At 44.5% G+C, this 26,577-nt stretch overlaps 1 protein-coding gene and 2 long non-coding RNA genes across 8 annotated transcripts; 2 read left to right on the forward strand and 1 right to left on the reverse strand.

Annotated features, from left to right (window-relative positions):
- The first annotated feature begins 11,410 nt into the window (after positions 1 to 11,410).
- LOC123054806 (uncharacterized) lies at positions 11,411 to 19,725 on the forward strand. Its single transcript, XR_006426337.1, has 3 exons — positions 11,411 to 11,667; positions 11,782 to 11,928; positions 19,703 to 19,725. It is a non-coding gene; the product is annotated as an uncharacterized lncRNA (long non-coding RNA).
- Positions 13,894 to 18,612, reverse strand: LOC123054804 (uncharacterized). Of its 6 annotated transcripts, none has more exons than XR_006426336.1 (8): positions 17,585 to 17,752; positions 17,046 to 17,223; positions 16,795 to 16,942; positions 16,045 to 16,122; positions 15,523 to 15,622; positions 14,854 to 14,887; positions 14,117 to 14,240; positions 13,894 to 14,030 (listed from the first exon to the last, which is right to left on the reverse strand). It is a non-coding gene; the product is annotated as an uncharacterized lncRNA (long non-coding RNA). The 6 variants fall into 6 exon arrangements; XR_006426332.1 differs by lacking the exons at positions 14,117 to 14,240; positions 17,585 to 17,752 and adding exons at positions 18,057 to 18,199; positions 18,538 to 18,612 and having other exon boundaries at positions 13,922 to 14,030; XR_006426331.1 differs by lacking the exon at positions 14,117 to 14,240 and having other exon boundaries at positions 13,922 to 14,030.
- A 4,588-nt stretch (positions 19,726 to 24,313) lies between the features above and the next one.
- LOC123050253 (indole-3-acetic acid-induced protein ARG7-like) lies at positions 24,314 to 25,121 on the forward strand. The gene has a single exon (XM_044473075.1). The coding sequence runs from the start codon at positions 24,355 to 24,357 to the stop codon at positions 24,757 to 24,759; it is 405 nt and encodes a 134-aa protein (XP_044329010.1). The 5' UTR covers positions 24,314 to 24,354; the 3' UTR covers positions 24,760 to 25,121.
- The last annotated feature ends 1,456 nt before the right edge of the window (positions 25,122 to 26,577 follow it).

Consider the following 26,577-nt stretch of genomic DNA (forward strand, 5'->3'; position numbering starts at 1 on the left):
ATTTCTCCTCTTCTTCCTCTCCTCTTCTTCTCCTTTCTTCCTCTTCTTATTTCTTTTTTCCTATCCTTCTTTTTCTTCTTCTTCCTTTTCTTCCTAGCTAGATATATAAAACTTTTCTAAAAATGTAACTTTTGCATATATATAAAACTTTTTCTTCTTCTTCCTTGTTCCTTCTCTTCCTTCTTTTCCTAAATATATAAAACTTTTCTAAAAATGAAACTAACCTAAAATGGACTAAATCAGAGAACATATATAGATAAAACTTTTCTAAAAATCTATGTTTTGCATACATGAACATATATATACACAGAGAACATACATACATATATACATTTTTATAAAAATGCAAAAAACAAAAAATCTGAAAAGAGGACATATAATCAGATATACACACATACATATACTCACACATATACATATAATCTGGAAAAAAACATCATATATATGTGAAAAAAATAGGGAGGCAGGGGGCGGCGCTGGCCTGACCAAAGGAGAGGTGCGGCGTGGTCGGGGCAGGGGCAGAGGCACGGCGCGCGTCGGGGTAGAGGGCGGCGACGGCGGCGTGGTCGGGGCAGGGGCGACGGCGGCGTGGTCGATCAGGGCAGGGCGAGGCAGAGGCACGGCGAGGGCCCGCGGCGTGGTCGGGGCAGGGGCGCGCGGCGTGGTCGGGGCGGGCCGACGGCGGCGTGGTCGGGGCAGGGGCGGCTGCGTCGACGAGGCAGAGGGCGGCGACGGCGTCGACGGGGCAAGCTCGGGCAGCCTGGCGGCGTCGTCGGGGCGGGGCAACTGCAGAGATGAATCTGAAAAACGCTAAGTGTTTTCTTATATACTCAGAGCATTGGTCCTGGTTCGTGGCACCAACCGGGACCAATGCCCCCCTTTAGTCCCGGTTGGTGCCACGAACCGGGACCAAAGGCCTCTTTTCAGCAGCCCAAAGGGACTAAAGAGGCCTTTGGCTGCTGAAAAGAGGCCTTTGGTCCCGGTTGGTGGCACCAACCGGGACTAAGAGGGGGCATTGGTCTAAAGAGGGGGCATTGGTCCCGGTTGGTGCCACGAACCGGTACGCATGCCCCCCTTTAGTCCCGGTTGGTGGCACCAACCGGGACCAAAGGCCTTGTGCTGCCCCGCGTCAAAAGTTTAGTCCCACCTCGCTAGTTGAGAGAGCTCGAGAGTGGTTTATAAGCGCTGCTGCGCCCACCCTCTAGAGCTCCTCTCAACTGCAGGCTTTCGGGCCTAACCATTCTCTTTGCCTGTGGGGCCTACTGGGCCTCTGCGGGCCTGAATCCTGGCCCATGGTTGGGTTTCTAGTCGTATTCAGGCCGTGGTGGCCCAGTAGATGGCACTTTTTTTTCTTTGTTGCTCTATTTATTTTATTTTGTTTCTACTTACAACAAAATACTTACTGTTGCTATTTTTATTTATTTTATTAAAGTTTATTTTTTAATTGTTTTTGCTTTTAGGTCAAAAAAATTATAAACTTTCTGTTAGTGCCATTAGTTTTCAAATTTGAATAGTTTAAATTTGAATTCTTTGAAATTTGTGTGAATCACTAGTTTGTGATTAACTTTACTATAAAAATAGATTTTGGAGTGATTCTTTTTCCTGCTATTTAATATTACTGTGTTTTATGATTCTATTCAAAAACAGATTTTGTTATTTTAGTTTCTAACAAAAAAATCTTTATGATAATGCTTTTTGCTATTAAAGTTTCTAACAAAAACATTCTTTATGAAAATTCCTTTTGCTATTGGAGTTTTATAAAAGCTTTTTAGTTGATTCTTTTGGCTATTGAAGAATATTATAGTTTTGTTTTAGTTGATCATAACAGCATATTTTAATTGATTATTTTTAGTTCATTCTTTTTGCTATTAGTTCATGAGCTATAAATGACCCTGAAATTGAAAAGCACTACAAATGAACTCTGAAAAGGTTGAAAGTTGGCATGGTGTCATCATTTCACCCACATAGCATGTGCTAAAAAGTTGAGAGGGTTACGGCAAAAACTGGATGCACTTCGTGTACAAAATGGACAATCTCTTCCGAAGTATCAGGGTTTCGAACGAAAACTCATCAGTTACAAAGGGATTTCATTTTTTTGAACTTATTTGAACTCCAGACTTTTTGTGTGTTCAAAATGCACCATTCAAAGCCACATCATCAATTTTCAACCCTTTCTGACTTCATTTGTTATTTTTCATGCATTTACTGATTTTCATGAGCTATATGACCGTGAAATTGAAAAGCACTACAAATGAACTCTGAAAAGGTTGAAAGTTGGCATGGTGTCATCATTTCACCCACATAGCATGTGCTAAAAAGTTGAGAGGGTTACGGCAAAAACTGGATGCACTTCGTGTACAAAATGGACAATCTCTTTCGAAGTATCAGGATTTCGGACGAAAACTCATCTGTTACAACAGGCATTTCAAATGAACTACAAAAAGGTTGAAAGTTGGCATGGTATCATCATAATAGTTGTGGAGAGAAAGTCTTCACTTTTTCTTCGCTTGTGTCCTTTGCTTATTGCGCCGTAACCATGGATAATCTTCATCGTTTATCAGGATGCTTGGATCAGCCTTGACTTTGAAGGGAGGAATTTCATGAAACTTTTCATAATCTTCAGACATGTCTGTCTTGCCCTCCACTCCCACGATGTCCCTTTTTCCTGAAAGAACTATGTGGCGCTTTGGCTCATCGTATGATGTATTCGCTTCCTTATCTTTTCTTTTTCTCGGTCTGGTAGACATGTCCTTCACATAGATAACCTGTGCCACATCATTGGCTAGGACGAACGGTTCGTCAGTGTACCCAAGATTGTTCAGATCCACTGTTGTCATTCCGTACTGTGGGTCTACCTGTACCCCGCCTCCTGACAGATTGACCCATTTGCACTTAAACAAAGGGACCTTAAAATCATGTCCGTAGTCAAGTTCCCATATGTCCACTATGTAACCATAATATGTGTCCTTTCCCCTCTCGGTTGCTGCATCAAAGCGGACACCGCTGTTTTGGTTGGTGCTCTTTTGATCTTGGGCGATCGTGTAAAATGTATTCCCATTTATCTCGTATCCTTTGTAAGTCAATACAGTCAAAGATGGTCCCCTGGACAACGAGTACAGCTCATCACAAACAGTGTTGTCACCTCTGAGACGTGTTTCCAACCAACTGCTGAAAGTCCTGATGTGTTCACATGTAATCCAGTCGTCGCACTGCTCCGGGTGTTTGGAGCGCAGACTGTTCTTGTGTTCATCGACATACGGGGTCACCAAGGTAGAGTTCTGTAGAACTGTGTAGTGTGCTTGAGACCAAGAATATCCGTCCCTGCATATTATTGAGTCCCCTCCAAGCGTGCCTTTTCCAGTCAGTCTCCCCTCATACCGCGATTTAGGGAGACCTATCTTCTTAAGGCCAGGAATGAAGTCAACACAAAACCCAATGACATCCTCTGTTTGATGGCCCATGGAGATGCTTCCTTCTGGCCTAGCGCGGTTACGGACATATTTCTTTAGGACTCCCATGAACCTCTCAAAGGGGAACATATTGTGTAGAAATACGGGCCCCAGAATGACAATCTCGTCGACTAGATGAACTAGGACGTGCGTCATGATATTGAAGAAGGATGGTGGGAACACCAGCTCGAAACTGACAAGACATTGCGCCACATCACTCCTTAGCCTTGGTATGATTTCTGGATCGATCACCTTCTGAGAGATTGCATTGAGGAATGCACATAGCTTCACAATGGCTAATCGGACGTTTTCCGGTAGAAGCCCCCTCAATGCAACCGGAAGCAGTTGCGTCATAATCACGTGGCAGTCATGAGACTTTAGGTTCTGGAACTTTTTCTCTGGCATATTTATTATTCCCTTTATATTCGACGAGAAGCCAGTCGGGACCTTCATACTGAGCAGGCATTCAAAGAAGATTTCTTTCTCTTCTTTCGTAAGAGCGTAGCTGGCAGGACCTTCATACTGCTTCGGAGGCATGCCGTCTTTTTCGTGCAAACGTTGCAGGTCCTCCCGTGCCTCAGGTGTATCTTTTGTCTTCCCATACACGCCCAAGAAGCCTAGCAGGTTCACGCAAAGGTTCTTCGTCACGTGCATCACGTCGATTGAAGAGCGGACCTCTAGCTCTTTCCAGTAGGGTAGGTCCCAAAATATAGATTTCTTCTTCCACATGGGTGCGTGTCCCTCAGCGTCATTCGGAACAGCTAGTCCGCCGGGACCCTTTCCAAAGATTACGTGTAAATCATTGACCATAGCAAGTACGTGATCACCGGTACGCATGGCGGGCTTCTTCCGGTGATCTGCCTCGCCTTTGAAATGCTTGCCTTTCTTTCGACATTGATGGTTGGTCGGAAGAAATCGACGATGGCCCAGGTACACATTCTTCCTGCATTTGTCCAGGTATATACTTTCAGTGTCATCTAAACAGTGCGTGCATGCGTGGTATCCCTTGTTTGTCTGTCCTGAAAGGTTACTGAGAGCGGGCCAATCGTTGATGGTTACAAACAGCAACGCGTGCAGGTTAAATTCCTCCTGTTTGTGCTCATCCCACGTACGTACACCGTTTCCATTCCACAGCTGTAAAAGTTCTTCAACTAATGGCCTTAGGTACACATCAATGTCGTTGCCGGGTTGCTTAGGGCCTTGGATGAGAACTGGCATCATAATGAACTTCCGCTTCATGCACATCCAAGGAGGAAGGTTATACATACATAGAGTCACGGGCCAGGTGCTGTGATTGCTGCTCTGCTCCCCGAAAGGATTAATGCCATCCGCGCTTAAACCAAACCATACGTTCCTTGGGTCAGCTGCAAACTCAGCCCAGTACTTTCTCTCGATTTTTCTCCACTGCGACCCGTCAGCGGGTGCTCTCAACTTCCCGTCTTTCTTACGGTCCTCACTGTGCCATCGCATCAACTTGGCATGCTCTTCGTTTCTGAACAGACGTTTCAACCGTGGTATTATAGGAGCATACCACATCACCTTCGCAGGAACCCTCTTCCTGGGGGGCTCGCCGTCAACATCACCAGGGTCATCTCGTCTGATCTTATACCGCAATGCACCGCATACCGGGCATGCGTTCAGATCCTTGTACGCACCGCGGTAGAGGATGCAGTCATTAGGGCATGCATGTATCTTCTGCACCTCCAATCCTAGAGGGCATACGACCTTCTTTGCTGCGTATGTACTGTCGGGCAATTCGTTATCCTTTGGAAGCTTCTTCTTCAATATTTTCAATAGCTTCTCAAATCCTTTGTCAGGCACAGCATTCTCTGCCTTCCACTGCAGCAATTCCAGTACGGTACCGAGCTTTGTGTTGCCATCTTCGCAATTGGGGTACAACCCTTTTTTGTGATCCTCTAACATGCGATCGAACTTCAGCTTCTCCTTTTGACTTTCGCATTGCGTCCTTGCATCGACAATGACCCGGCGGAGATCATCATCATCGGGCACTGGTTCCTCTTGATCTTCAGCAGCTTCCCCCCTTGCAGCATCATTGGGCACATCGTCTGGTTCCTCTTGATCTTCAGCAGCTTCCCCCGTTGCAGCATCACCGTATTCAGGGGGCACATAGTTGTCATCGTCCTCTTCTTCTTCGCCGTCTTCCATCATAACCCCTATTTCTCCGTGCCTCGTCCAAACATTATAGTGTGGCATGAAACCCTTGTAAAGCAGGTGGGTGTGAAGGATTTTCCGGTCAGAGTAAGACTTCGTATTCCCACATGTAGGGCATGGACAACACATAAAACCATTCTGCTTGTTTGCCTCAGCCACTTCGAGAAAATCATGCACGCCCTTAATGTACTCGGAGGTGTGTCTGTCACCGTACATCCATTGCCGGTTCATCTGCGTGCATTATATATAATTAAGTGTGTCAAAAACCATTACAGAACATCATGAATAGATAATTAAGTGACCAAATTAATAGAAGTTCATCATCACATTAAAACCAAAGTACATACATAGTTCTCATCTAACAACATATATAGCTCTCCAGAGCATCTAATTAATTAAACCATACATTGAAACTATGTAAAACATTTCAATGCGAAAACAAATGCGATCATAATCGCAACCAAGGTAACAATTGATCCAACGGCATAATGATACCAAGCCTCGGTATGAATGGCATATTTTCTAATCTTTCTAATCTTCAAGCGCATTGCATCCATCTTGATCTTGTGATCATCGACGACATCCGCAACATGCAACTCCAATATCATCTTCTCCTCCTCAATTTTTTTTATTTTTTCCTTCAAGTAATTGTTTTCTTCTTCAACTAAATTTAACCTCTCGACAATAGGGTCGGTTGGAATTTCCGGTTCAACCACCTCCTAGATAAATAAAATCTATGTCACGTTGGTCGGCATATTTGTCATAAACAATAAATGAACCAAATAGTTATAAAAGATAATATATACCACATCCGAATCATAGACAGGACGAGGGCCGACGGGGGCGGATACCAAAACCATCGCACTATGTAATAAGAAGGAATAATAAAAGTAACAAAATTAGACAAGTATCTATCTAAAGTAAGAATTTTTTTCTTTCAGAAAGAAGATAATAACAAGAGGCTCACCACGGTGGTGCTGGCGACGAGATCGGCGCGGGCGATCGACGGCGGTGAAGACGGGGACGGGACGTGACGGACCGCTAAACCTAGACAAATCTCGGGGAAAATGGAGCTCGGAGGTCGAGTTTCGAGAGGAGAAAGATTAACTAGTGTGGCTCAGACATTTCATCGAACACCTCATGTGCATTGGAGGTGAGCTAGAGCACCCAAATGCCCTCCCCTCGCCGGCCAGAAAAAACAGAGCACTGTGGAGTGCTCTGCTGTGGCGATGGGGTATATATAGGAAACTCATTGGTCCCGGTTCGTGGCACCAACCGGGACTAAAGGGGGGGCATTGGTCCCGGTTGGTGCCACGAATCGGTACGCATGCCCCCCTTTAGTCCCGGTTGATGGCACCAACCGGGACCAAAGGCCTTGTGCTGCCCCGCGTCCAAAGTTTAGTCCCACCTCGCTAGTTGAGAGAGCTCGAGAGTGGTTTATAAGCGCTGCTGCGCCCACCCTGTCGAGCTCCTCTCAACTACAGGCTTTCGGGCCTAACCGTTCTCTTTGCCTGTGGGGCCTACTCGGCCTTCTACGGGCCTGAATCCTGGCCCATGGATGGGTTTCAAGTCGTATTCACGCCGTGGTGGCCCAGTAGGTGGCATAATTTTTTCCCTGTTTTTTGTTTTCTCTTTTGCTTTATTTATTTTGTTTTGTTTCTACTTACAACAAAAAACTTATTTATTTTATTCCATTTTGTTTCTAATTTCTTATGTATTTTACTTTATTTATTTTATTTTTATTTATTTTACTGCTGCTATTTTTATTTATTTTACTGCTGCTATTTTTATTTATTTTATTAAGGTTTATTTATTTTATTTAATTTTATTAAGGTTTATTTATTTCTATTTATTTTATTAAGGTTTATTTATTTTATTTACTATAAAAAAATGAACATAGATGCGCCTATAGAGAAAATTCAACCTAAATTCATAATAAATTTCTATGAAATTCAAAGAAATTTACTCTGAATTTAGGTCAAATTCCCTGTATAAGGGCATCTATTTTCACTTTGAGAGGAGCTCAACAAGGCAGAGAGGGACGGGCTTATAAACCGGTGTGAGCGCCCTTCGGTTGGCGAGGTGGGACTAAACTCTGACCGCAACTAGGACCAACCCTTTAGTCCCGGTTTGCGGTATGAACCGGGACTAAAGGGTGAGCCTCTGGTCCCGGTTCAAGCCACCAACCGGGACCAATGGTGGTGGGCCAGGAGCGAGGCCCATTGGTCCCGGTTTGTCCCACCAACCGGGACCAAAGGGGCCGGACGAACCGGGACCAATGCCCCCACGAGGCCCGGCAGGCACCTGGCCGCACGAACCGGGACCAATGCTCACATTAGTCCCAGTTCGTGACTGAACCGGGACTAATGTGAATATTGCCCTGTGACCAAAGCCTAGTTTTCTACTAGTGACATCATATGGACATAATATGAATAGAACATTTTTTGTATTATTTCATATGTTGATGATACAATTATTTCATAAAGGAAAACACATGTTTTAGATAAGACGCGAATCACATATTTGAGAACGTCCCAAAATAATTTATCATCGTTTTCGTGTTTAGAATCAAGATGAGTGACTTGTGACTATATTGATATTTAAGAAAAATTCACTAAATATTGTTACTTTGTTATGTTGCACCTGTGTACCTTTGCATAGTTCGCTCTATGGACCTGACATAAGGATCAACTTTACATATTGGAAATATTTCTAAAAGGGTAATCAAATAATATAACACAAGTATAGGATAAAGAGACGAATGGTTTATTTCGGGTTTTAGTTACAATGTGCGCTCCACTAACTAGGGCAAAGGGCATGTGAAAAAATCTCTATATAAAGTGACAAGCAAAAAGAAATTTAACAACTCCCTTATAAATATTGAATTAAGGGGCCCCCAATATGTCACGTGCCTAAAAACAATTTATTATAGTAAGTTATGTCCACAATCCGATTCAGGTTCAGCGGCCACAATTTCATAATCCTCCTCATTTTGGTCGTGGTGTTCTTATTTCTGGAACCATCGCCCGACGCCAGCCCAACAGCGCACTGCCACGTCCTCTACCCTGCTCGACTCCTCCTCCTCTGCCCCTTGGCCTCCCTCTAAACCTTGCTAGATTTCATCGCTAGCGAGCTCCCTGTACCCCCATTCCACCCGAACCCATCAACCTATTGACTCCCCGCCACCGACAATGATGTGGTTGCGTAGTCCCCGGCTCTGGGTCACTCCTAGCTCGGAATCACCGGCACACCTGTCTCGGCATCAGACGCTAGGTGAAATCGAATGGCCTGATTTGCGATCTCACGCAACTGATAAATACCAAAATCTTTGAATTAATTATTTGTGAGTTTCACCTAAATAATTAGAGACTAATTTTTCTCTGGTATCGTCACTTCTATGTTATGCTTTATTTTTTACATTCATGGACCTTTTTTTTGCAATGCTCATTGAAAAATGAAAATGTTGTGTGAGTCGTGCCTTGCTGAGTTATTCATTATCTTTGTGCATGATTAAGGTTTTTTAGGAACGCATGATTAATTACTGACGTGCAAAGCACGTGCAACTAACTAGTATATAATGTAGCAACAAAAAGTAAAAAATAAAAAATAAAAAATAAACCACAAACATAGTGGACATCAGTTGAGATGTGACATAATTATATCAGATCTAGATGCATTCTAAACAGACCCTTGCCTAAAGGCAAAGCCTCATCACCGGCCAGATCGATCAATGCATGCCAAACAAGGCATGTACTACTACTACTACTACTACTACTACTACTACTACTACTACTACTACTACTACTACTACAGTACCCCTGCAAAAAAAATACTACTACAGTACTACTATGAGATCTCTACTATCCAGATATATGTTACTTGGGAGAACATGGACGTTCTCAGAGTTCAGCGAATATGGGCCATCGGATCGAATTTTTGATGCGTTGTGGACCGTCCGATCTCGCCCCGGATTGATCTCAGCCGCTGGATCGAACCGATGACACTGTTGCAATGAATAGTTACCTCTCGTTCCTGCCACCGCGTGTAAATTCGTTACCCCGCTGAGGGCATTTGCGTCATTTCGCCTAGAGGCGTATAAAAGGCGACGGCTCGCGAGGAGATGACCTAGCCGCCGCCTCCTCGCGCACTCCCGCACTCGCGCCCGCTCCTCCCGCACGCTCGCCGCGCCCTCACCTCTCTCTTTCTCCCTCCAAACCCTGCCACGCGCCCGCCTCCCTGCCCCGCTGCCGGCGGCGCCGCCGCCGCTCGCCCGGGCACCCATCCATGGCCTCAAACCCAGCCGTCTCCTTCTCCTATCCCAAACCTAGCCGCCGCATCGCCTCGTTCCAGCTCTCTTTCCCTCTCTCGATCGATCTCCTCTTCAAACCCTAGAGTGGCGCCCGCTTGCTCCCTTCCACGCCGCCGCCGCTCGCTGTGCTCCCCGTCCAGCCGTGCCTTCCACGCCGCCGCCGCTCGCTGTGCTCCCCGTCCAGCCGTGCCTTCCACGCCGCCGCTGCTCGCTGTGCTCCTCATACACGGGCAACACAAGAAGGCCGCTGCGGGAGCAAGGCTCACGATCTCTGCCTTCACAACAGCTCTAGAGCCCCGACGAGGCGAGGTGGTCTCTCTCCATCTTCCCCCCACCCTCTCACCCGTCCTACTTCTTCTATGTATTTTGACTTTTGTTTTCCTACAGATTGGTCCGTTTGGTCGATCCCCTCGGTTCTATGTTCGATCTGTGTCAGGCAGCCTCGTCTTCGTCCAAGAATCTGCAGGTCGACCCTTTTTCCCCTACTCCTCTCTGCTCCATTCCCTTTCCAGACTAGGCTTGCGTTCGTATGACGTTGTGTTTTCCTCATCTTGCGTCCGGAGCAGCCGATAGATTTAGTCTATTTGTGCTTATCGTTCGTGTTGGTCTGCAGGTTGGTAAATGAGTGAATCAGTTTATTGCATTCTTATTGGTACATGCAAAGAGTACTATTCCCTGCTTGGATTTTTGTGGTCTCCTTTTCTTCCTTGCTTGTTTTATATGTTGTTTCTTTTTGTCCTTGTCATACCAATGACCCGTGGTTTTGTTTGTTTGTCCTGCTTGCAGGTGTGTGTGTTGTTGAGGATACCAAACAAGCCAATGGCATTGCATAAATGGTTTGTGAAAATTGTCATTGGAGTCTAGCTAGGGTAGTAGGCTGTCAAGAAGATGTGGTCGCTTGTATAACATGAGCTCAATCTGTGATGCATGCATTTTTTATGATTATTATGTCTGTGTGCAATTTAGTAAGTGGGTTTTAGATTAAGCTGGTTCATTTGGACGGTTGTGCTTAATTTGGTTTATTTGGTCTGTTTGTTTTAGGCTGTCATCTTTAGTTATATTTACTATGCCAGGTGCCTAATTTAGTGCTTAAACTCCTTTGGTTTGCTTGGATTAACTGAATTGGCCTATTCAGTCAGTTTATATTATATTCACTCTTCAGAATTAGGATTTGTTAAATGAATTAGGATATTATATTCACTCTTCAGAATTAGGATTTGTTAAATGAATTAGGATTTTGTTTGCAGAATCCATTGATTGAGAATTTGCTATGCCTGCTGGTTAGGTAATTGGTCTCTGTGTGTGTGCGGAGATCGATAAGGCGAAGTAACTAATTTTTGTTGTGACATTTGTTGTGATATTATATGTATATAAATCTTCTGTACGTGCATGTTCCCACAGCGAGCTCGGACATGTTTTTGCGCTCCTGATTTTTATGTGGTATATTATGTGTACATGTCCATGTTGCTTCTCCTTTGATGATGCACTCACTCTGGCTTCTATTTTCAGAACCATTTCTCTTGCCAGTCCTTCAAAGTCCCTCAAAAAGTCAGCGGATTCTCGCCCTTTGGGTTTGCTTAGCCATACTATGAAGATGCTCTGTTCAACTTGGCCTTTGTGTGATGAACATCAAATCATTGATGCATTTGTATCTCCTTTGGCTGGATACAGACTTCCATATTCCAAGAAGAAGGGCTTAAATGATGTATGTGAATAATTGAAGGGCAGCATTAATAGGTAACCTGCAATTATTGTATTTTTAGGCAAGATAGGATATTTATTCTTAATGCTTACAGATTGCTGGTACCACACGGATCATATTTATTTCTAATACAATGTTATTTTGTGTAGGCCTTTTCTATTTGGTCATTTGATTGCACCAAAGATTTATTATTTTCCACTGCTTTAAGGATACAACCAATGCGGCAATTTGATTGCACCAAAGATTTATTATTTTCCACTGCTTTAAGGATACAACCAACGAGACAACTTCTGAAGGTAAAAAGTTGTATGTGTTTTTCATGTAGTGAGTGCTTTGCTCTATTCTCTTCTTCACATTGGTTGAAACTTCTCTACTGCTGAGAAACTTATTGTTTAATTGCCGAGGTAGAATCTCTATTATTATGTATATTCTTACTAAAATAAACTCATGAGAATATTAAGTAATGTCCATGCGATTTGACAATCATCTTTGAACTTAAATAATGCTCTACCATCTGTGGTATTTTTTTTCTGATGTGTATGAATTTAGTGATTATTTAGGTTTGTCGTTGAGATTTTACTTTCAAGATGGTTCCATTTGGATATATGAATTAACAAGAGATTACGTTAGTGCAGACGAGTTGGTCAAAATATAAAGCTTGAGTTCCTTTCAGTTTACTTAGTGCATATATTCTTGCCACATTCGTAACTATCAATTGCAACATTGATACTATTAATTGGATGATCAATATTGGATAGGAAAAGAGGTTGTATGAACTGAAATAGGAAACAGGCCTTTAGTGCAAAATGTGTTATGCTCAACTAATTTAAGCTCAAAGTCTCTCTGTTTTACTATGTATCCAATGACTTCTTTCTTATATCATTGGCATAATCTTGGAGATTCAGTTGAGTTAAAAAGAATCTTGACATATGATATTTTCCAACTTACCTCTGGACTAGAAATTATATCGCACACATGTTCACTTTTATCTTGCAGTTTGCTTCAGCCATGGGTAAGTAGAAGACTCACAACAAACCGCGTTACTGTCCATGACCCAACGACGGAATACTTCGAGCTCAGGTGAGCAGTTGCTAGCCCTGCATTTCGAGCCTAGGAACCGAGTTTGTGTCTACTTCTACGATTAGTTGCTTGTGCTTCATGGTATCTAGGGGAAACACAACATGATGCCTTGCTGGTTGCCTGAGCAAGGCCTTTTGGGACTAATCTCTCTCTCTCTCTCTAACGATAATCAAAGCAAGATTCATGCATACTCCCCTAAATGATATCAGAGAGCAGACAACTGTAGGTTTGGTTATTAGTTGAAGTATAGTAGCTGCTAGCTATTGTATATGCAACACAACATTGAATTATCCAATAGAAGTTAGGTTCATGTTCAAACTGTTTTAGATGGCTGATTGTAACATATGCAAACCCCTGATGTATATATGGAAGTGTTTGTTCATTAGTACGGCAGCATGTGTATAGATGTGGTACTGTATATTTCATTTTCCTCATGTGGTTCTGTATATTTGTATAAACTAGATGACCCGGTGCGCCAAATGGCGCAGAGACCCATTTGAAACCATGTCCGCGTTGAAAATATTTGCCTTTTTTAGTAACTTTATGTTTGATCAAGGATAGAGACCATGTCAAACCAGAAGTGTTTTGAACGTGTATTTGGACAATGTGCCATTTGGCTCTATGTTTACCCAAGTAAGGTGCATGGTCCAAATTTAAGCATCAAGGGTAATGATTCTAAACCTTTTATAACCGAAATCTTTACATTTGTTAGTAACTTCGAGTTTTAGAAAGCACTGAGGGTAATAATTCTAAACCTTTCATATGAAAAATTAAGGAATACCCATGGCGCAAAAAGTGAGAGCGAACCGAGTATTCAAACAATGCATATGAGATTGATTTAGAACTAACTTAATAGATGTTTATGTTCCATTACATGGCACTTGGTAGCTTAAAAGAAGATATTCATATCACTTGATAATGGCATACATTGGCTTTATAAAAGTAAGCTATATTCGCAAAGGCCAGAGATGCATTGTCTTGCTCGCAGCAAGGACCAAGACGCGAGAAGGTGGTGGTATTAAGTTGAGTCATCGTTACATGTCCCAGTAGTATTGAACATAATTTCATCGTCTAAGCAGGCATGCCTATGGTCAGTGGCGGCGCCAGGATTCAGCCACGCCCCCGGCCGGCCTAGGAAGCACTGCAACACTGTAGCTACAGTGTTCTCTACAGTATACGAAGGGAATCAGCCTCATGCCCCAGGCATCCTGTCTCCGCCGCAGCCTACGGTCGCACATAGTGGTTGTAGCCATCATCCATGTCTCAAGCATAACCCTCAATGCAGCTTGAATCTGAGTCTGGATCATATGCCTTTCTTCTGCAATGAGAGACATGCCACGCTAGTCATGCTCTGAAGCGCAACCACAACATCATGAATTTCCATAAGAGTCTATTTGAGATTACAGATAGTGCTTGAAGCAGTAGGGTCCAAGGTAGCTCGATCATGGATTTTGTTTGATGTAACACGCATTTCGTCTGATAGTGTGACGCATCTGTTTAATCTCAAGGGGACAACATCAAATTTTATCTGCTAACCAAAGTATAACAGGTAAAACAAAGTACAACAGGAAAAGCTTGAATTAAACTATTATAAAAAAAATACACAAACCTATCTAGCATAAATAATTTGGCTCGGTGTATCCATGTCTGCTCACAAGCTATTTACCTATTTTCCCATCAGACAATTAAAAAAGAATACTTGTATTGCAGTGAGTTTTTTAGTTTGCATCAGTCACATCACAGATTACCAGTACCGCTCTATATTCCACATATTGCAGCAATAACTTGTAAGACATGTGAGAAATAGGAGCACTGAAGTACACCCATCTAAATAATAGATCACCATCACTACAATTCAAATCCAGTAAATTTAGCACCAAATATAATTTGATTTGTACAAGATGCAACCTGAAAAACCCAAGCTCATATTTACGACCAAATTAAGTAAATGCTCAGTTCATTCCCGCTGTGTGTCATTTAATAGCTTATTACCACTCTCCCATCATGTTATAATAATTAGGCTATTTTGGAAACACTGAGAAGATATTCAATCGAATGGTTCAGTGTCATATATCATTACACTTAGGAGTGAAATGCCTAAATTATACTTGAGAGATTATCTTAAGTTTCACGACATTTACCTAATATTTACAAAGCTCATCAGAATGGATTCATCTGCAAGGAACAAGCGACCCATTAAGTTCACGGCTAGCACGCATCACTTTCTCCTGTCATTTGTTAAATTAATTAAAATTTCAACTTGCAGGCACTTCTAAACTGGATATACATTAAGTCAGCATAATAGAAACTGTTCTTGGCAACTGACTTGCTTCCACCATGTGACATTGTAGTCTCGATCCTACTATCTACATCCCATTGGAACAACTGCAAGGGAAGGAAAAACCATTAAAAAACTTATAACCAGAACCAAGTGAGAATAGTAAGTACAGTCCAGTTTAATCATGCTAGGGTGTGGACCTTCTAAAGCTTCGAGTGGCGCTGCACACCCAAGTCTTTTTATGAGCATGCTATCAGCTTTCATGAGAATGCAATATTTGGGAGTTCGTATCTGTATATTGTTGCCTCCTGATGGAGGTGTTTCATTAGTAGTCTCATGTTGACCTTACTGCCAAAGTGCACTTTGCACTATCAGGCGTTTTCTTTCTTTCCTCTGCTTCCTTAGAGGCCTTTATAAATTCTTGTTGAAATCTTAATACAGAAGCAAAACTGCTACTTTTAGTCAGAAAAAATAAAACAGAAGAACAAAATTAATATTTTCCAATTCTAAACATGTTGTGTGAGCAATTTACCAATCTACTATGGATTGCATCGGTGATGTTCCTGTAGTCGAGATCCACCAACTGACCACAGACACAGGTCATCTGACCAGACGCCTTGCCATTCCGCCACCTATTCTAGAGAAAAAACATTAATTGATATTCAACCAATGAACATGGATATTTTACCTACATGCAGTTGTATGATAGCTGAAGATAGTATACAACGATATATTAAATACAATCAGAAAGAATTTAATCATGTTTAACATAAAAATTGGTAGTACATAAGTCAGAGCATGAAACATGAGATTTAATTACGGTCATATGTGGTGAAGTTGTAGCCATTTATTCAGCTAAAAAGTATGTGTTGTGTAGGAGTGAAGATCCAACTTCAGTTATAGGATCTTCATTTTAATGTCACTTTGAGCGAACAAAAAATTAAAACTGCACATGGAAAAGAAAACCAAATCAAGAACAACATGTGCGCTTTTTTATGAGCAAAACAGGTGCAAGATAGGGTACCTGTCATTGCACACTTGTACTTGCACGCACCTCATATCCATCTCTTCCAACTGAACATTATCTGGCTTCTGAGAAGAAGAAAAAGGCCATTGTAGGAATTAATGGCACCTGTTTAGTGACATAATAAAAGGGAAGTAAGTTGTGGTCCACATGTGTAGCAGCCAAGTAAGCTGCTTACCAGAACTGAACAAAACTGAATGTTCTATGAACCAATCGCAGGTATACTTTGCCAGAAAAATATGTGTGCAAATCATTCAGATGAGCTGGAAGATAAATTGAAGAAAATACAAAAAGGAAATCATAATAATATCGCTGCAAGCAAGACTAATTGAAGTTCCAATCGATATAATTTTATACATATATTGCCTTGTCAGTCCAATTCAAATACTGCGAACAAACGAAGGACCCATCAAGTCCGTTCATGTACTAAGGATCCATCAAGGTCAAAATAATATATTGCTTGATGGAATTTCATGCATTTGATCTCAAAACACAAAGAATCGATTATTTATGTAGCTAACAGCAGGATAATCAGATCCCCAAGGATGCCACTAAAATTACGTCAACTCTAGTTTTAAGAATTTCAAATCTTTGAATCGAAGACAAAAAATCGGCATCTCATACTAACCTTTGTCCATTCCAGTAGCAACAAATCTGCACTCGAGATCCATAACAAATTAACCATAGAAGTCAAGTTGAGAACATTGTTTTAGGAGTACCACTATCAAACAGGTTGAGGGTCACATGGTAGGAACAGGAATGAACAAGAAGAGCATATACCTGCTCATTGTCATTCGAGTCCCCACATATTTTGCCAAAAACAGGACCCACAAAAGAGGGTTCATCTTGTTCTTCCACCAGAGAAGGTCCGCCTTGTTCTTCACTCTTCCTAACATCCTTCCTCGTCTCTTCATCGTCCAATCTGCACCTATTTTGTTCAGAAAAAACATAAATCGAGAAATCAAAATGAGATTATTAAAAGGCAAAATTTGGAGGAAGGAGATGGCGGGGCCAAAGATGTGCAGCCTAACTTGGAGATTAGGGACGATGACCAGCAAGCACCACCGTGACACAAGCGCCCGCTTTAGCTCCGGCATTGCTGTGCCTTCCCACATGCCCGTCCTCCTCACCCTCCCCTACTACATATCCATCACGTAAACCACGCCTCCCCTGCTCTCCCATGGCCGCGACCTGCGATCTCTGCCCGATCTGAAACAACAAGGGGAAGTAAGAAAATACCACAAAGATGAAAATGAACAAAAAAAAACATACACGTGTGAAGCTGCTGATAACTGAAGTTGACTATCAATATTCTAGGGAAAATGATGTTGTCAGGTTGCTCTTGCTTTCATTCTATTGATATCCTCTATAGTACCTCTATCACCGAGCAAGTTTGGAAATGATCAATATTAGTTTTTTTTTGTGAAACATTCTTTGAGATCCCCACATTCTAATTTCGAATCATTCAAATAATCTCCGACTGATAAAATTGCATATTAAAATCATGCTTTAGATAAACTGATTGCGAAAACATTGCGAGAAATTAAATAATAGGTGCAGCAGTAGCAACCTATCATGCTTCTCCCTATCTGTTAGCGGATCCAACCACCACAAGGCCCAATCAAAAGCCCCACCTCACGTGCAAATTACAATCCATTTCCTACATCAAATTAGAGAAATAAACTGGAATCCGGACCACCAACTATAACAATCAGGGATATAAATATTCTTCACTTATGTGAAATTTCTTGTTGCTCCTCTTGCAAGCCAGAATAAAGTACCACATTCATTTAATAAATCTTCATGTATGGAAAATTAGAGAATGCGCAGGGTCTCTAAGGGTCATCTATTAGCACAGCCACAAAAGTGTAATTATTCATAGAATATTAGTACAATTATGTGGCAAATGTTCTCTTAACCAAATACTTTAGATTTCACAAATTTAAAGCTGAAAGGAAGTATGATTCATTCATATACATGGAAGAATCAAATCTTTTGCATCAGTACATGTGTAAACCTTATTACTGAAAGAAGGGCCATACCTGTCAAAGCTTCTCCAATGGCAATGTCTGACACAAAATTCCTCTTTGTGGGATGCAGCTGATAGGTGTGATATACACAAATTTCCTCCCCTTCCAACGAAAGACAATGCTAAGATGGGGAGAGATCGCAACACCAAGAAATTCTGCAAATAAAGAAAGAGTAGTCATGAATAGAGCATCCATGTGAATCAAAACTCTACAATAATCCCCTAAGCCTTCTCATTCTTGCAACCTACGTACACCCAGAGAACGAAAGAGTGCTCATATCATACAGAAAATGCATTTAAGATTATATCTTCAGGCACACACATATCTCCAACCGAAGCAAAGGAAACTCGTACATATGCACATGATATCCCTATAAGGATGTGCCAAAAATATCAAGAATTAATATCAAGCAAGAAAACAAATCACGAGTTCCAAATTTAGTGAGGTGTGACAGGTTGACCTGTAACCCACCAATCGCTGAAAGAAAGCTTACCTGCAAATTAGTTTGTCCCTGCTGCATCAAACAAATGAAAATTGTAACCAACTTCCTTCCTGAAGTAACATCCACCTCCAAACTCTAGAATCAAATCAGAAATCCAGATGGGAGGAATGAAAAAATAGATGTGAATGATTTTCATAGAAAGCGAAAGAATTCACAGTTGCAGGGTGGAGGAAGAGCTCACCTGGCACTTACGTGATTATGCCCTCCGCTCACTGTTTACGCGGGTAGGAGGAGGCACCAGAACGAAGGTAGGAGAAGATGCAGCCTGGCACCAGTCTAGCGCGCGCTGCCGATGGAGCTCCAGGCCTCGCCCTCCCCTGCTCCTCCAATCCACCCGATCTGGAACCACGGCGAGCGAAGGCGCCCGATCTGAGAGAGGAGGAAAACAAGAGAGGTGGGATAGACAGAGGCGGCGCGAGGAGCTGCAGCGGCCGGCGCGCACAAAGAAGAGGAGGCAAATCGGGAGGAGAGGAGCGACCATGGACGCCGCGTTCCTGGACGAGGGCCAACATCTCCTTGCTATCCTCACGCCCCGCGCAACTGCAGCTCCGGTGACCAAGAGAGGCCGCGTGAGGACGAGGGACAGGAACGGTGGAGCCCGACCTCACCAGCACAGGCCGATGCTAGCTGGTGACCCTCTCCCGTATGCTGCCGCACCTCCCTCTCCTCTGCGTCGTCGCCCTTCGCCTACAGGTCATCGTCGCCGTCGGAGTGGAGCATGGGTGGATGGGGCAGGACGGCGGCACACGAGAGAGAGGAGGAAGAGAAGGAGAGGCAGCGAGGGAGGTCGAGGAGGAGGGTGGGACGTGTGCGGGTGGGGAGGGCGCGGCGGCGCAGGAGAGGAGGCGGGGCTCGTGGGGGAGACGCGGGTTAGGTATCGCTCGCTACAGCTGCTCGCCCGCTTCTTCTTTTTTTCTCTCGCTCGCTCGCCCGCTTATTTTTTTTTTCTCTAGCTCGCTTGCTTCTTTGCTCGCGCGGGACGCAACGCTCGTGGAACTGTTCATTGCGGACGTGGAGGCCGTCGTTGCGCCTAGCACCCCAGCGTCCTTTATAAGGTAAATGTGGTTTTGTATATTTTTTTTCATGGAGAAAACCACATACTGCCGGAAATTATTTATTATATTCTTACTTTAGATTTTCTTTTATTGCGGTGTAGGAGGAGGAGCTGGACATGGATGGATGGGGAAGAAGGAGCTGGACATGGATGGCGCCAAAGCGGCCAGACCCGAGATCGCCTACCCCTGTTGTACGAGGATCACGATGTCGCCTCTTGTGTGCATCTTGAAGAGAACCCCTTCGAGCCCCATGGTCGGTACCCCCAATTAGCCTGCTGCTTCTTTGATTATTAATTAGAGGGATAAGATTGATGGATTCCATAGTTTGTTTGTGTATGTAAGTGTGTCTAGCTGAAGGTTTTACCTTTGTTTCTTTGTGTATGCACCACATGTACCTGAGTATGCCCATAAAACAAAACAGATGTGAGCAACCTTGCTGACCTCTCTCTTTCTCTTTCTCCTCATCTTCCCTGTCCTGCCACAATAGTTGGGGCTGCAGTGGCAATTTCTAATTGCAAGAAGGTAACCTGAAATAGGTTAAGAGACATACGATCTAATTAAATATTGCCCGTAACATAATCACATTGCAAATATCCTATATATCTGCAGCCATAACGACATCTTTCAAATTCTAAAGTTTTATCCTGATGAACTGTTAGGTGCTTAGTTCAGTTAAAAAGATCATGCAATGTTGTCGTTCTCTCAAAGCATTTGCTCAGTTTAGTGAGTGGGCTTATTCTGGGTTATATTTTGTGGGTGGCAGGGTGTTTGCTGTGGTTCCTATGCTCAGAGGAGTCGACCTCGAAATTGATGTGCCTGAAAGCGATTCCCTGAGTATGAGGAGGTTTTTTGGGCTCAAGACGGTGTAGATTCTTGCTCACTTTACGAGAAGGCCGCTTTCCAAGCTATTTGCTTTTTACAGAGTTTGTATGGGCTTGTGATGTTGTACTATAATTATGACTGTATGTCGATTTACAGGTAGCTTGCTCGCTCTGCAGTTCTTTTAGCTTTTTAGCTGTGACGTTGGTTTGGCCTGCAGTGCCTGTTGGTGTTGATGGCCCTGCCACTGTGATTGACCCTGATGTCCTTCTGCACCGACATACTATTATTAGCAGTCATCTAAATACTCTACAGTTCCAGTAATAAATGACCCGGTCTATTAAATATGCACTAATTTCTGTCTTGCTTGGCCCCGCTTCGATTACGTTGTTCTCTTATATTAGATGTTTGTTGGCCTGTTGTGATAGCATATCTGCATTGTTTATATAGTTTGATATGTGTTTCGTGCACAAAGTCAATTGACTGTTTGATATGTTTATTAATACAGTTTGCATGATTAGTTCACTGCACAGTCATAAGGCAATCAGTATTTTTTCTATCCACGTCCCTCACTGACAGCCCCCTCACTAATTCATCATGCGTTTTGCCGCACCTCTGCTGGTTGTTGTCCTGTTACATGTGCTAAACTTGCCTTTCCTACTAATGCATCATGCGGTTTGATCTTTCACCATTTGGACATATCGGTTGGACCGGCACCCTCGCGCCAAGGCGCGTTGCCGATCTAGTAATTAACAATAGTTGTACTACTAACTTGCAATTGACTGTACCTGCACCACCATTTCTATGACTAGCTTGTAATCAACTGTACCTGCACTACACTTCTACCAGGCTACAACTATAATCGTGTTGGAGGCCTCGGGCGACAAAGCTTGTTGGCAGGGGCGGAGCCAGGATGAAAAACAAGAGGGGGCAAAGATATGTTTTTTTTTCAGAAATATGTATACAAGCTAATGGCTGGATCATTTCAAAAACCAACCACACAAGCATACATATAGTGTGTAAGAACTAAAATCGCATATATGTTCTTATATGACAATGTGAACACACACATGATTATGACACAATCATTGCAAAAGAAAAGTAAACTAACCACTGAAGGCACAATAGCTTGAGAAATATGAATACGTCATTCCTTTTTGTTGCTACATCCCTGATTTCTAGCCTTAGAGCTACACGAAAAAGAAACACATTTTATAAAATAGAGAGTGTAAACATTTGTAGATAAAGAAAATCTTAAGCACGTTACCTCCTTCCGTTTCATCGCACGACGATTTTTCCCATGTAAGGTAATTTCTCCTAATCTCCCCATGATTGTTGATATTAAATAGGTAAGTCTCTTCTTTTTGGATGGATCCCGTGTAAGCTATTTAGATCAACTATTTCAGGCATACTGCAGTTGCCGATTTTACAAAACATCTCTCTATTAGCTTGCCTGTCAATGCCATATAGTTCAATGTTAAATAAATTGAAATACATGAAGGCAGAATATTGCTACAGATTTTATTCTACTCCCACGTGCTCAAACTTATTCATACAAAATTATTACGCAAAGCAAGATCCAATCAATCTAATAATCAATTTGTACATTATAATGTACACACATGGATATTTGATACAATTTGTTACCTTTTTAACATGAAAATCAGAATAGGTTTGTAAGCAATCTATTTCTCATACACGGGCTTTAAAAATACAACAGAAAACAAAGCAGCGGGGGCAAATATCTCGCCTGAGTTTTTTTTCGAAAAGGAGGAGGACCCCCGGCCTCTGCATCTGGACGATGCATGCAGCCACTTTATTAATTATTCACACAAGACCTTACAAAGTGACACAACAGTACGACTAAAGCCACCGTCTAGGCAACATCTGTCGCTACTCCTATCCAGTTGATGAAGGGATGCTGATAGTCTGGGCCTAATACCAAACAGACTTCGCAGCCAAACCTAACATCTAAGACCTAAGGTCCCAACCAGGACGTCTGCCGAGTATGGGGCACCCACCAGTCCGGCGCACTTCTCAACCAGGACGCCTGCCGGGTATGAGGCCGCCGGAGCCACCTGCCACCAATCCATCTTCAGTGTTGTACTGCTGCATCCACCTTGCCCGGCCTCTCTGCCATCGACGCCACCATGACGTCATCCTCCTGCGCGAGTCCCTCGTCACACATCAGACGCTGCGCCACGCCGCCGAGATACGCCACCACTAATGTGTACGATGAAGCACTGCTCCACCAAATAATCAGTCCACTGGTCCCTCGAGCCCGTGCACACCTTCAAGAATGACGCCACAAGAGGGAAACGACACAAAAATGCCGCCGTCATCCGATCTACTGATCTAGGGTTTCCCCCGGAGGTAGCACGGCCTGGAACTTCTCAACAACGATGCCTTCAACAAGGGAACGACACCGAATAGTGCCGCCATCGCCGGCCTCGGCAGCAGCCGCGAGCAGGTCTTCACCCAGATCCGTTCCAATGGCCTCCATCAAGCTTCTTGTGCACGGATCGTCCAACATCGCAACCGCCGCATCGCCCATCGCGAGTCCACAGCCGCCGACACATCCTCCGCCGTCCCGAGGCCGCCGCCCCGGGATCCAGCCCTCGCTGGCCGCCGAGTCCTGCCGCCGCATGCCCGAAGCGCATCGGACTGGGACGCCGCAGACCGCGACCAGGCCTCGACCAGATCTGGGAAGAGGAATCAACCTTCGCCGCAACATCTAGCCACGCGCCGGAGCATCCAAGCGCCGCCAGGCCCTGGCCAGCGCCCGCCACGGAGCCCCGCATCCCTAGGCCGCCGTGCCCGCAAGTCCAGATCGAAGCTCCCGCGGACCTCCTCCAGCCGCTAGATGCTCCCAAGACGAGAGGGAAGAAGAGACCTAGGGGAAACGCCCCGCCGCCGCCGTCACTGGAGCCCGCCCGGGCTTCGCCGACGGCGCCTCAGGCGGCGGCGCGACGAGGGAGGAGAATGGGAGGGCGGTGGGTGTCGCTGGGAGTCGCCCGCGTGTCGCCAGAGGAGGGCGACGCGGGGGTTGTTGGGTGCACTCAAACAAACTTAGCTAGCATGCTTTTTAAAATTGGGGAGAATTTCACTTCCCCGGCCTCTGCACCAACTAGGGATGCATACGGCCATTTTAGTATGAGTACCAAAATAAACATGGTCCTCAGAATTTTTTAAATGAGTATCAAGATATTTTTTGATGAGTGGTTTCACCATACACCAAACTTGATCCTCAATAAATGAGGGAAACCTCTTGTGCGTCATCTGTGAATTTTAAGAATTAAACTCGGGTCGTTAGGCTGCACAACCGCATGCCCAACCACTGAGCCAAGGCTCTCTTTGCCCCCACAGCAATGCACGTAGATTCGCCCCTGCTGCTTGTTGGAGGCGTTGTACTCTCACCCTGAGCTAAGCCCGGAGGCGTGCTGCGTGGCTTCGTGTGTGAGGCTAGGGTTTCGTGTCAGACGATGCGAAAACCCGGGGAGCACTGCACATGCACGCGGCCGGGATCGATGACTGCACGAGCACAGCGCCGGGCAACATGCACGAGCACAACGCCTCCGCCACCACCTGACCGCGCGCCGCGCGGGGATCCAATCCACCGGGCAAGGCATGGGAACGATTCCTCGGTCTTCTCCTCCCCAGCACACGCAGATGTGATGTGAGCATTTTCATGTGAGCCTGCGTAAACGCCCGCAACTGTACCCAGACGCATGCACGGCTTGTCTGATACTATACGCTTCACATGTGTTTTCCTTTTTCTTTTTCCTGAAGCATATGAAAAAATGGAAAATGTAAGAATGAAGCCCTCTTCCCTCCTATAAAACCCCTACCCCGACACCTACAGGAAGCCAGCTCTTCCTCTGCCCACCCAACAACATCAGACTCAGACCAGCAGCTCAACTCTCAACTTTCGTCGATGGCGAAATGCAGCAAGATCCACAACATCGTCTTGCTCAGGCAGACCCTGCGGCGGTGGCGCTCCCGTGCCGCGGCGCGCGCCGCTGCGGATGACCGCGCGGTGTCGGTGCCGGCGGGGCACGTGGCGGTGTGCGTGGGCAGCTCGTCTCGGCGTTTCGTGGTGCGCGCGGCGCACCTGAACCACCCCGTGTTCCGGGAGCTGCTCCGGCAGGCGGAGGAAGAGTACGGGTTCCCGTCCGGCGCGTGCGGCCCCATCGCGCTCCCCTGCGACGAGGACCGCTTCCGGGACGTCCTCCGCCGCGTCTCCTCCGAGGAGCGCCGCGGCGTGCTGGCCGTCAGCAGCCGCGACGTCGCGACGCGGCCGTTGCTGCAGAGGGTGGCGGCGGAGGAGCTCGTGTGGTGACTGGTGACCGATCGATGGGCATAGGCCATTCGGCATACGTGCTCTGTTCTCACGTGAGGTAGCCCTGGCGATTTGACTCCGGCGGCGGCAGCAGCAAGCCAGCAACTGGTCTTCCGGACGCAGAAATGGCGAAAGCATGCCGCGGCAGGGAAGACTCCGCCCGCCCACACCGCCGGAGGCCCGAATATCTTATTGACGGACGTGGTCCGGCGCCCCGAAACACGAACCGGTGACGGTGCCGCGCGTGTGAGCAACGGAGGCTCTGTACGGCTTGACAAGTTGACTGTAGTTAGAAGAAATTTGTAGCGATTAGTTCAAGATGAAGATGAAGATTTTTGTGATTGTCGTAATTAATCGGTAGCATTCCTTGCCGGTGATGATGAAGAATTGCTCCGTGTTGCACATTCACTTTCTAATTGTCTGTCATGTGCTTCAACTCATTGGTGTTGGCTCTCCATGGGTGTCATTAGCTGTTGCATTAATGTATTATCTGTTTTCCTATCTCTCCATCGACTTAGAAGTTTCTTATTTATGTGCAAGATTGACAGCTTTGTAAACTCCGAGATCACATGTTACTTATACGGTTTGTGGGGGAGGCCAAAGCTTTGCCACATCGATTAATTATGAAGAAGAGAATTTTTGCGTTCTATTTAAAACATAAGTTTCTCTCAAATGAATATATCAGTTTAAGCTGAAATTTAACCTGGCTGGCCACTAAATTCATTTTCATTCGTGATATTTTTGTAGTTTCACATGCGACTTAAAATCTACTCGGACCATAACAAAATGTAAGACGTTTTTATGCTCTATGCAAAACCAAAAACGTCTTACATTATGGTATAGAGGTAGTATTGTTTTTCTAGTGTAGAGTGAAAAGAGGCTACGTGGCAGAGAGGAGAGAGAAAATATGATGTTGGTAATTAAGACAAAACTGAAGCATGTCAAAGAACGATTAAATGAGAAAAGGTAATGTTTTAAGAGTTAACTACTCCCTCTGTAAACTAATATAAGAGCGTTTAAATCACTATTTTAGTATTCTAAACGCTCTTATATTAGTTTACGAAGGGAGTGGAGACTAAAACAAATCAAGTATTCCTATATTATGGTTATTATGAGGTGAATAGACCGACTTACGGCGGGGAATCTGAAGTTCTCTCGCAAAGTACCATATCTCCCATATCCTTCGCACCGTACCACTGTACATGGCTTCCAACAATTACATCTTAGAGCAACTCTAGCCGAGTAAACGTAAGTGCCCAATCAGCATAATAACCGTCAATATGACAATCGTGACCAAAAATGGCACTAGTCGACATATCATGCCACATCATCTTAATTTTTGAAGCATCCTCCATATTTGGCGTCTTTTGAGACGTCATTTGGAGTGCACTCTAACCATGGTGCGAAGCAAACTTTAGACCGTCTCCCACTTCTCATTCCCCTCCCCTCTACCTCCTGCGTGCCGAAATTTGCACCCCACCGTCGAAACTGCTGTCTGGCCTCTCGGAATTGGCACCCCATCGTCCAAATAGACAGCCCACCGTCAGAATCACTGCCCGCGTCTACCAACGCGATGAGACTAGGAAAGTAGGAAGGGTGCCTCGGTGCAGTACTGGCTCAAGGACGTGACCGGGGACGGAGCGTCCGCCACGGCTCTCTCGTCGATTTTTTGCGTTGTCACTGGGTACCTCGGCTATCTCGGGGAAGAAGCTGTTAACGTAATGTCTCCTCAAAACGTGGATATCTTCTGAGAACGTAAATCCCTGAGTGTATGTGATGTACTTGTGTGGTGTTTGTGCTTGTGATAGGCTCCGTAGG

The sequence above is a fragment of the Triticum aestivum genome, chromosome 2D (assembly GCF_018294505.1).
Source record: "Triticum aestivum cultivar Chinese Spring chromosome 2D, IWGSC CS RefSeq v2.1, whole genome shotgun sequence".
Lineage (NCBI taxonomy): Eukaryota > Viridiplantae > Streptophyta > Magnoliopsida > Poales > Poaceae > Triticum > Triticum aestivum.

Coding starts and splice junctions, on each gene's coding strand:
- LOC123050253 (XM_044473075.1), top strand. CDS start 24,355: ATGGCGAAATGCAGCAAGATCCACAACATCGTCTTGCTCAGGCAGACC.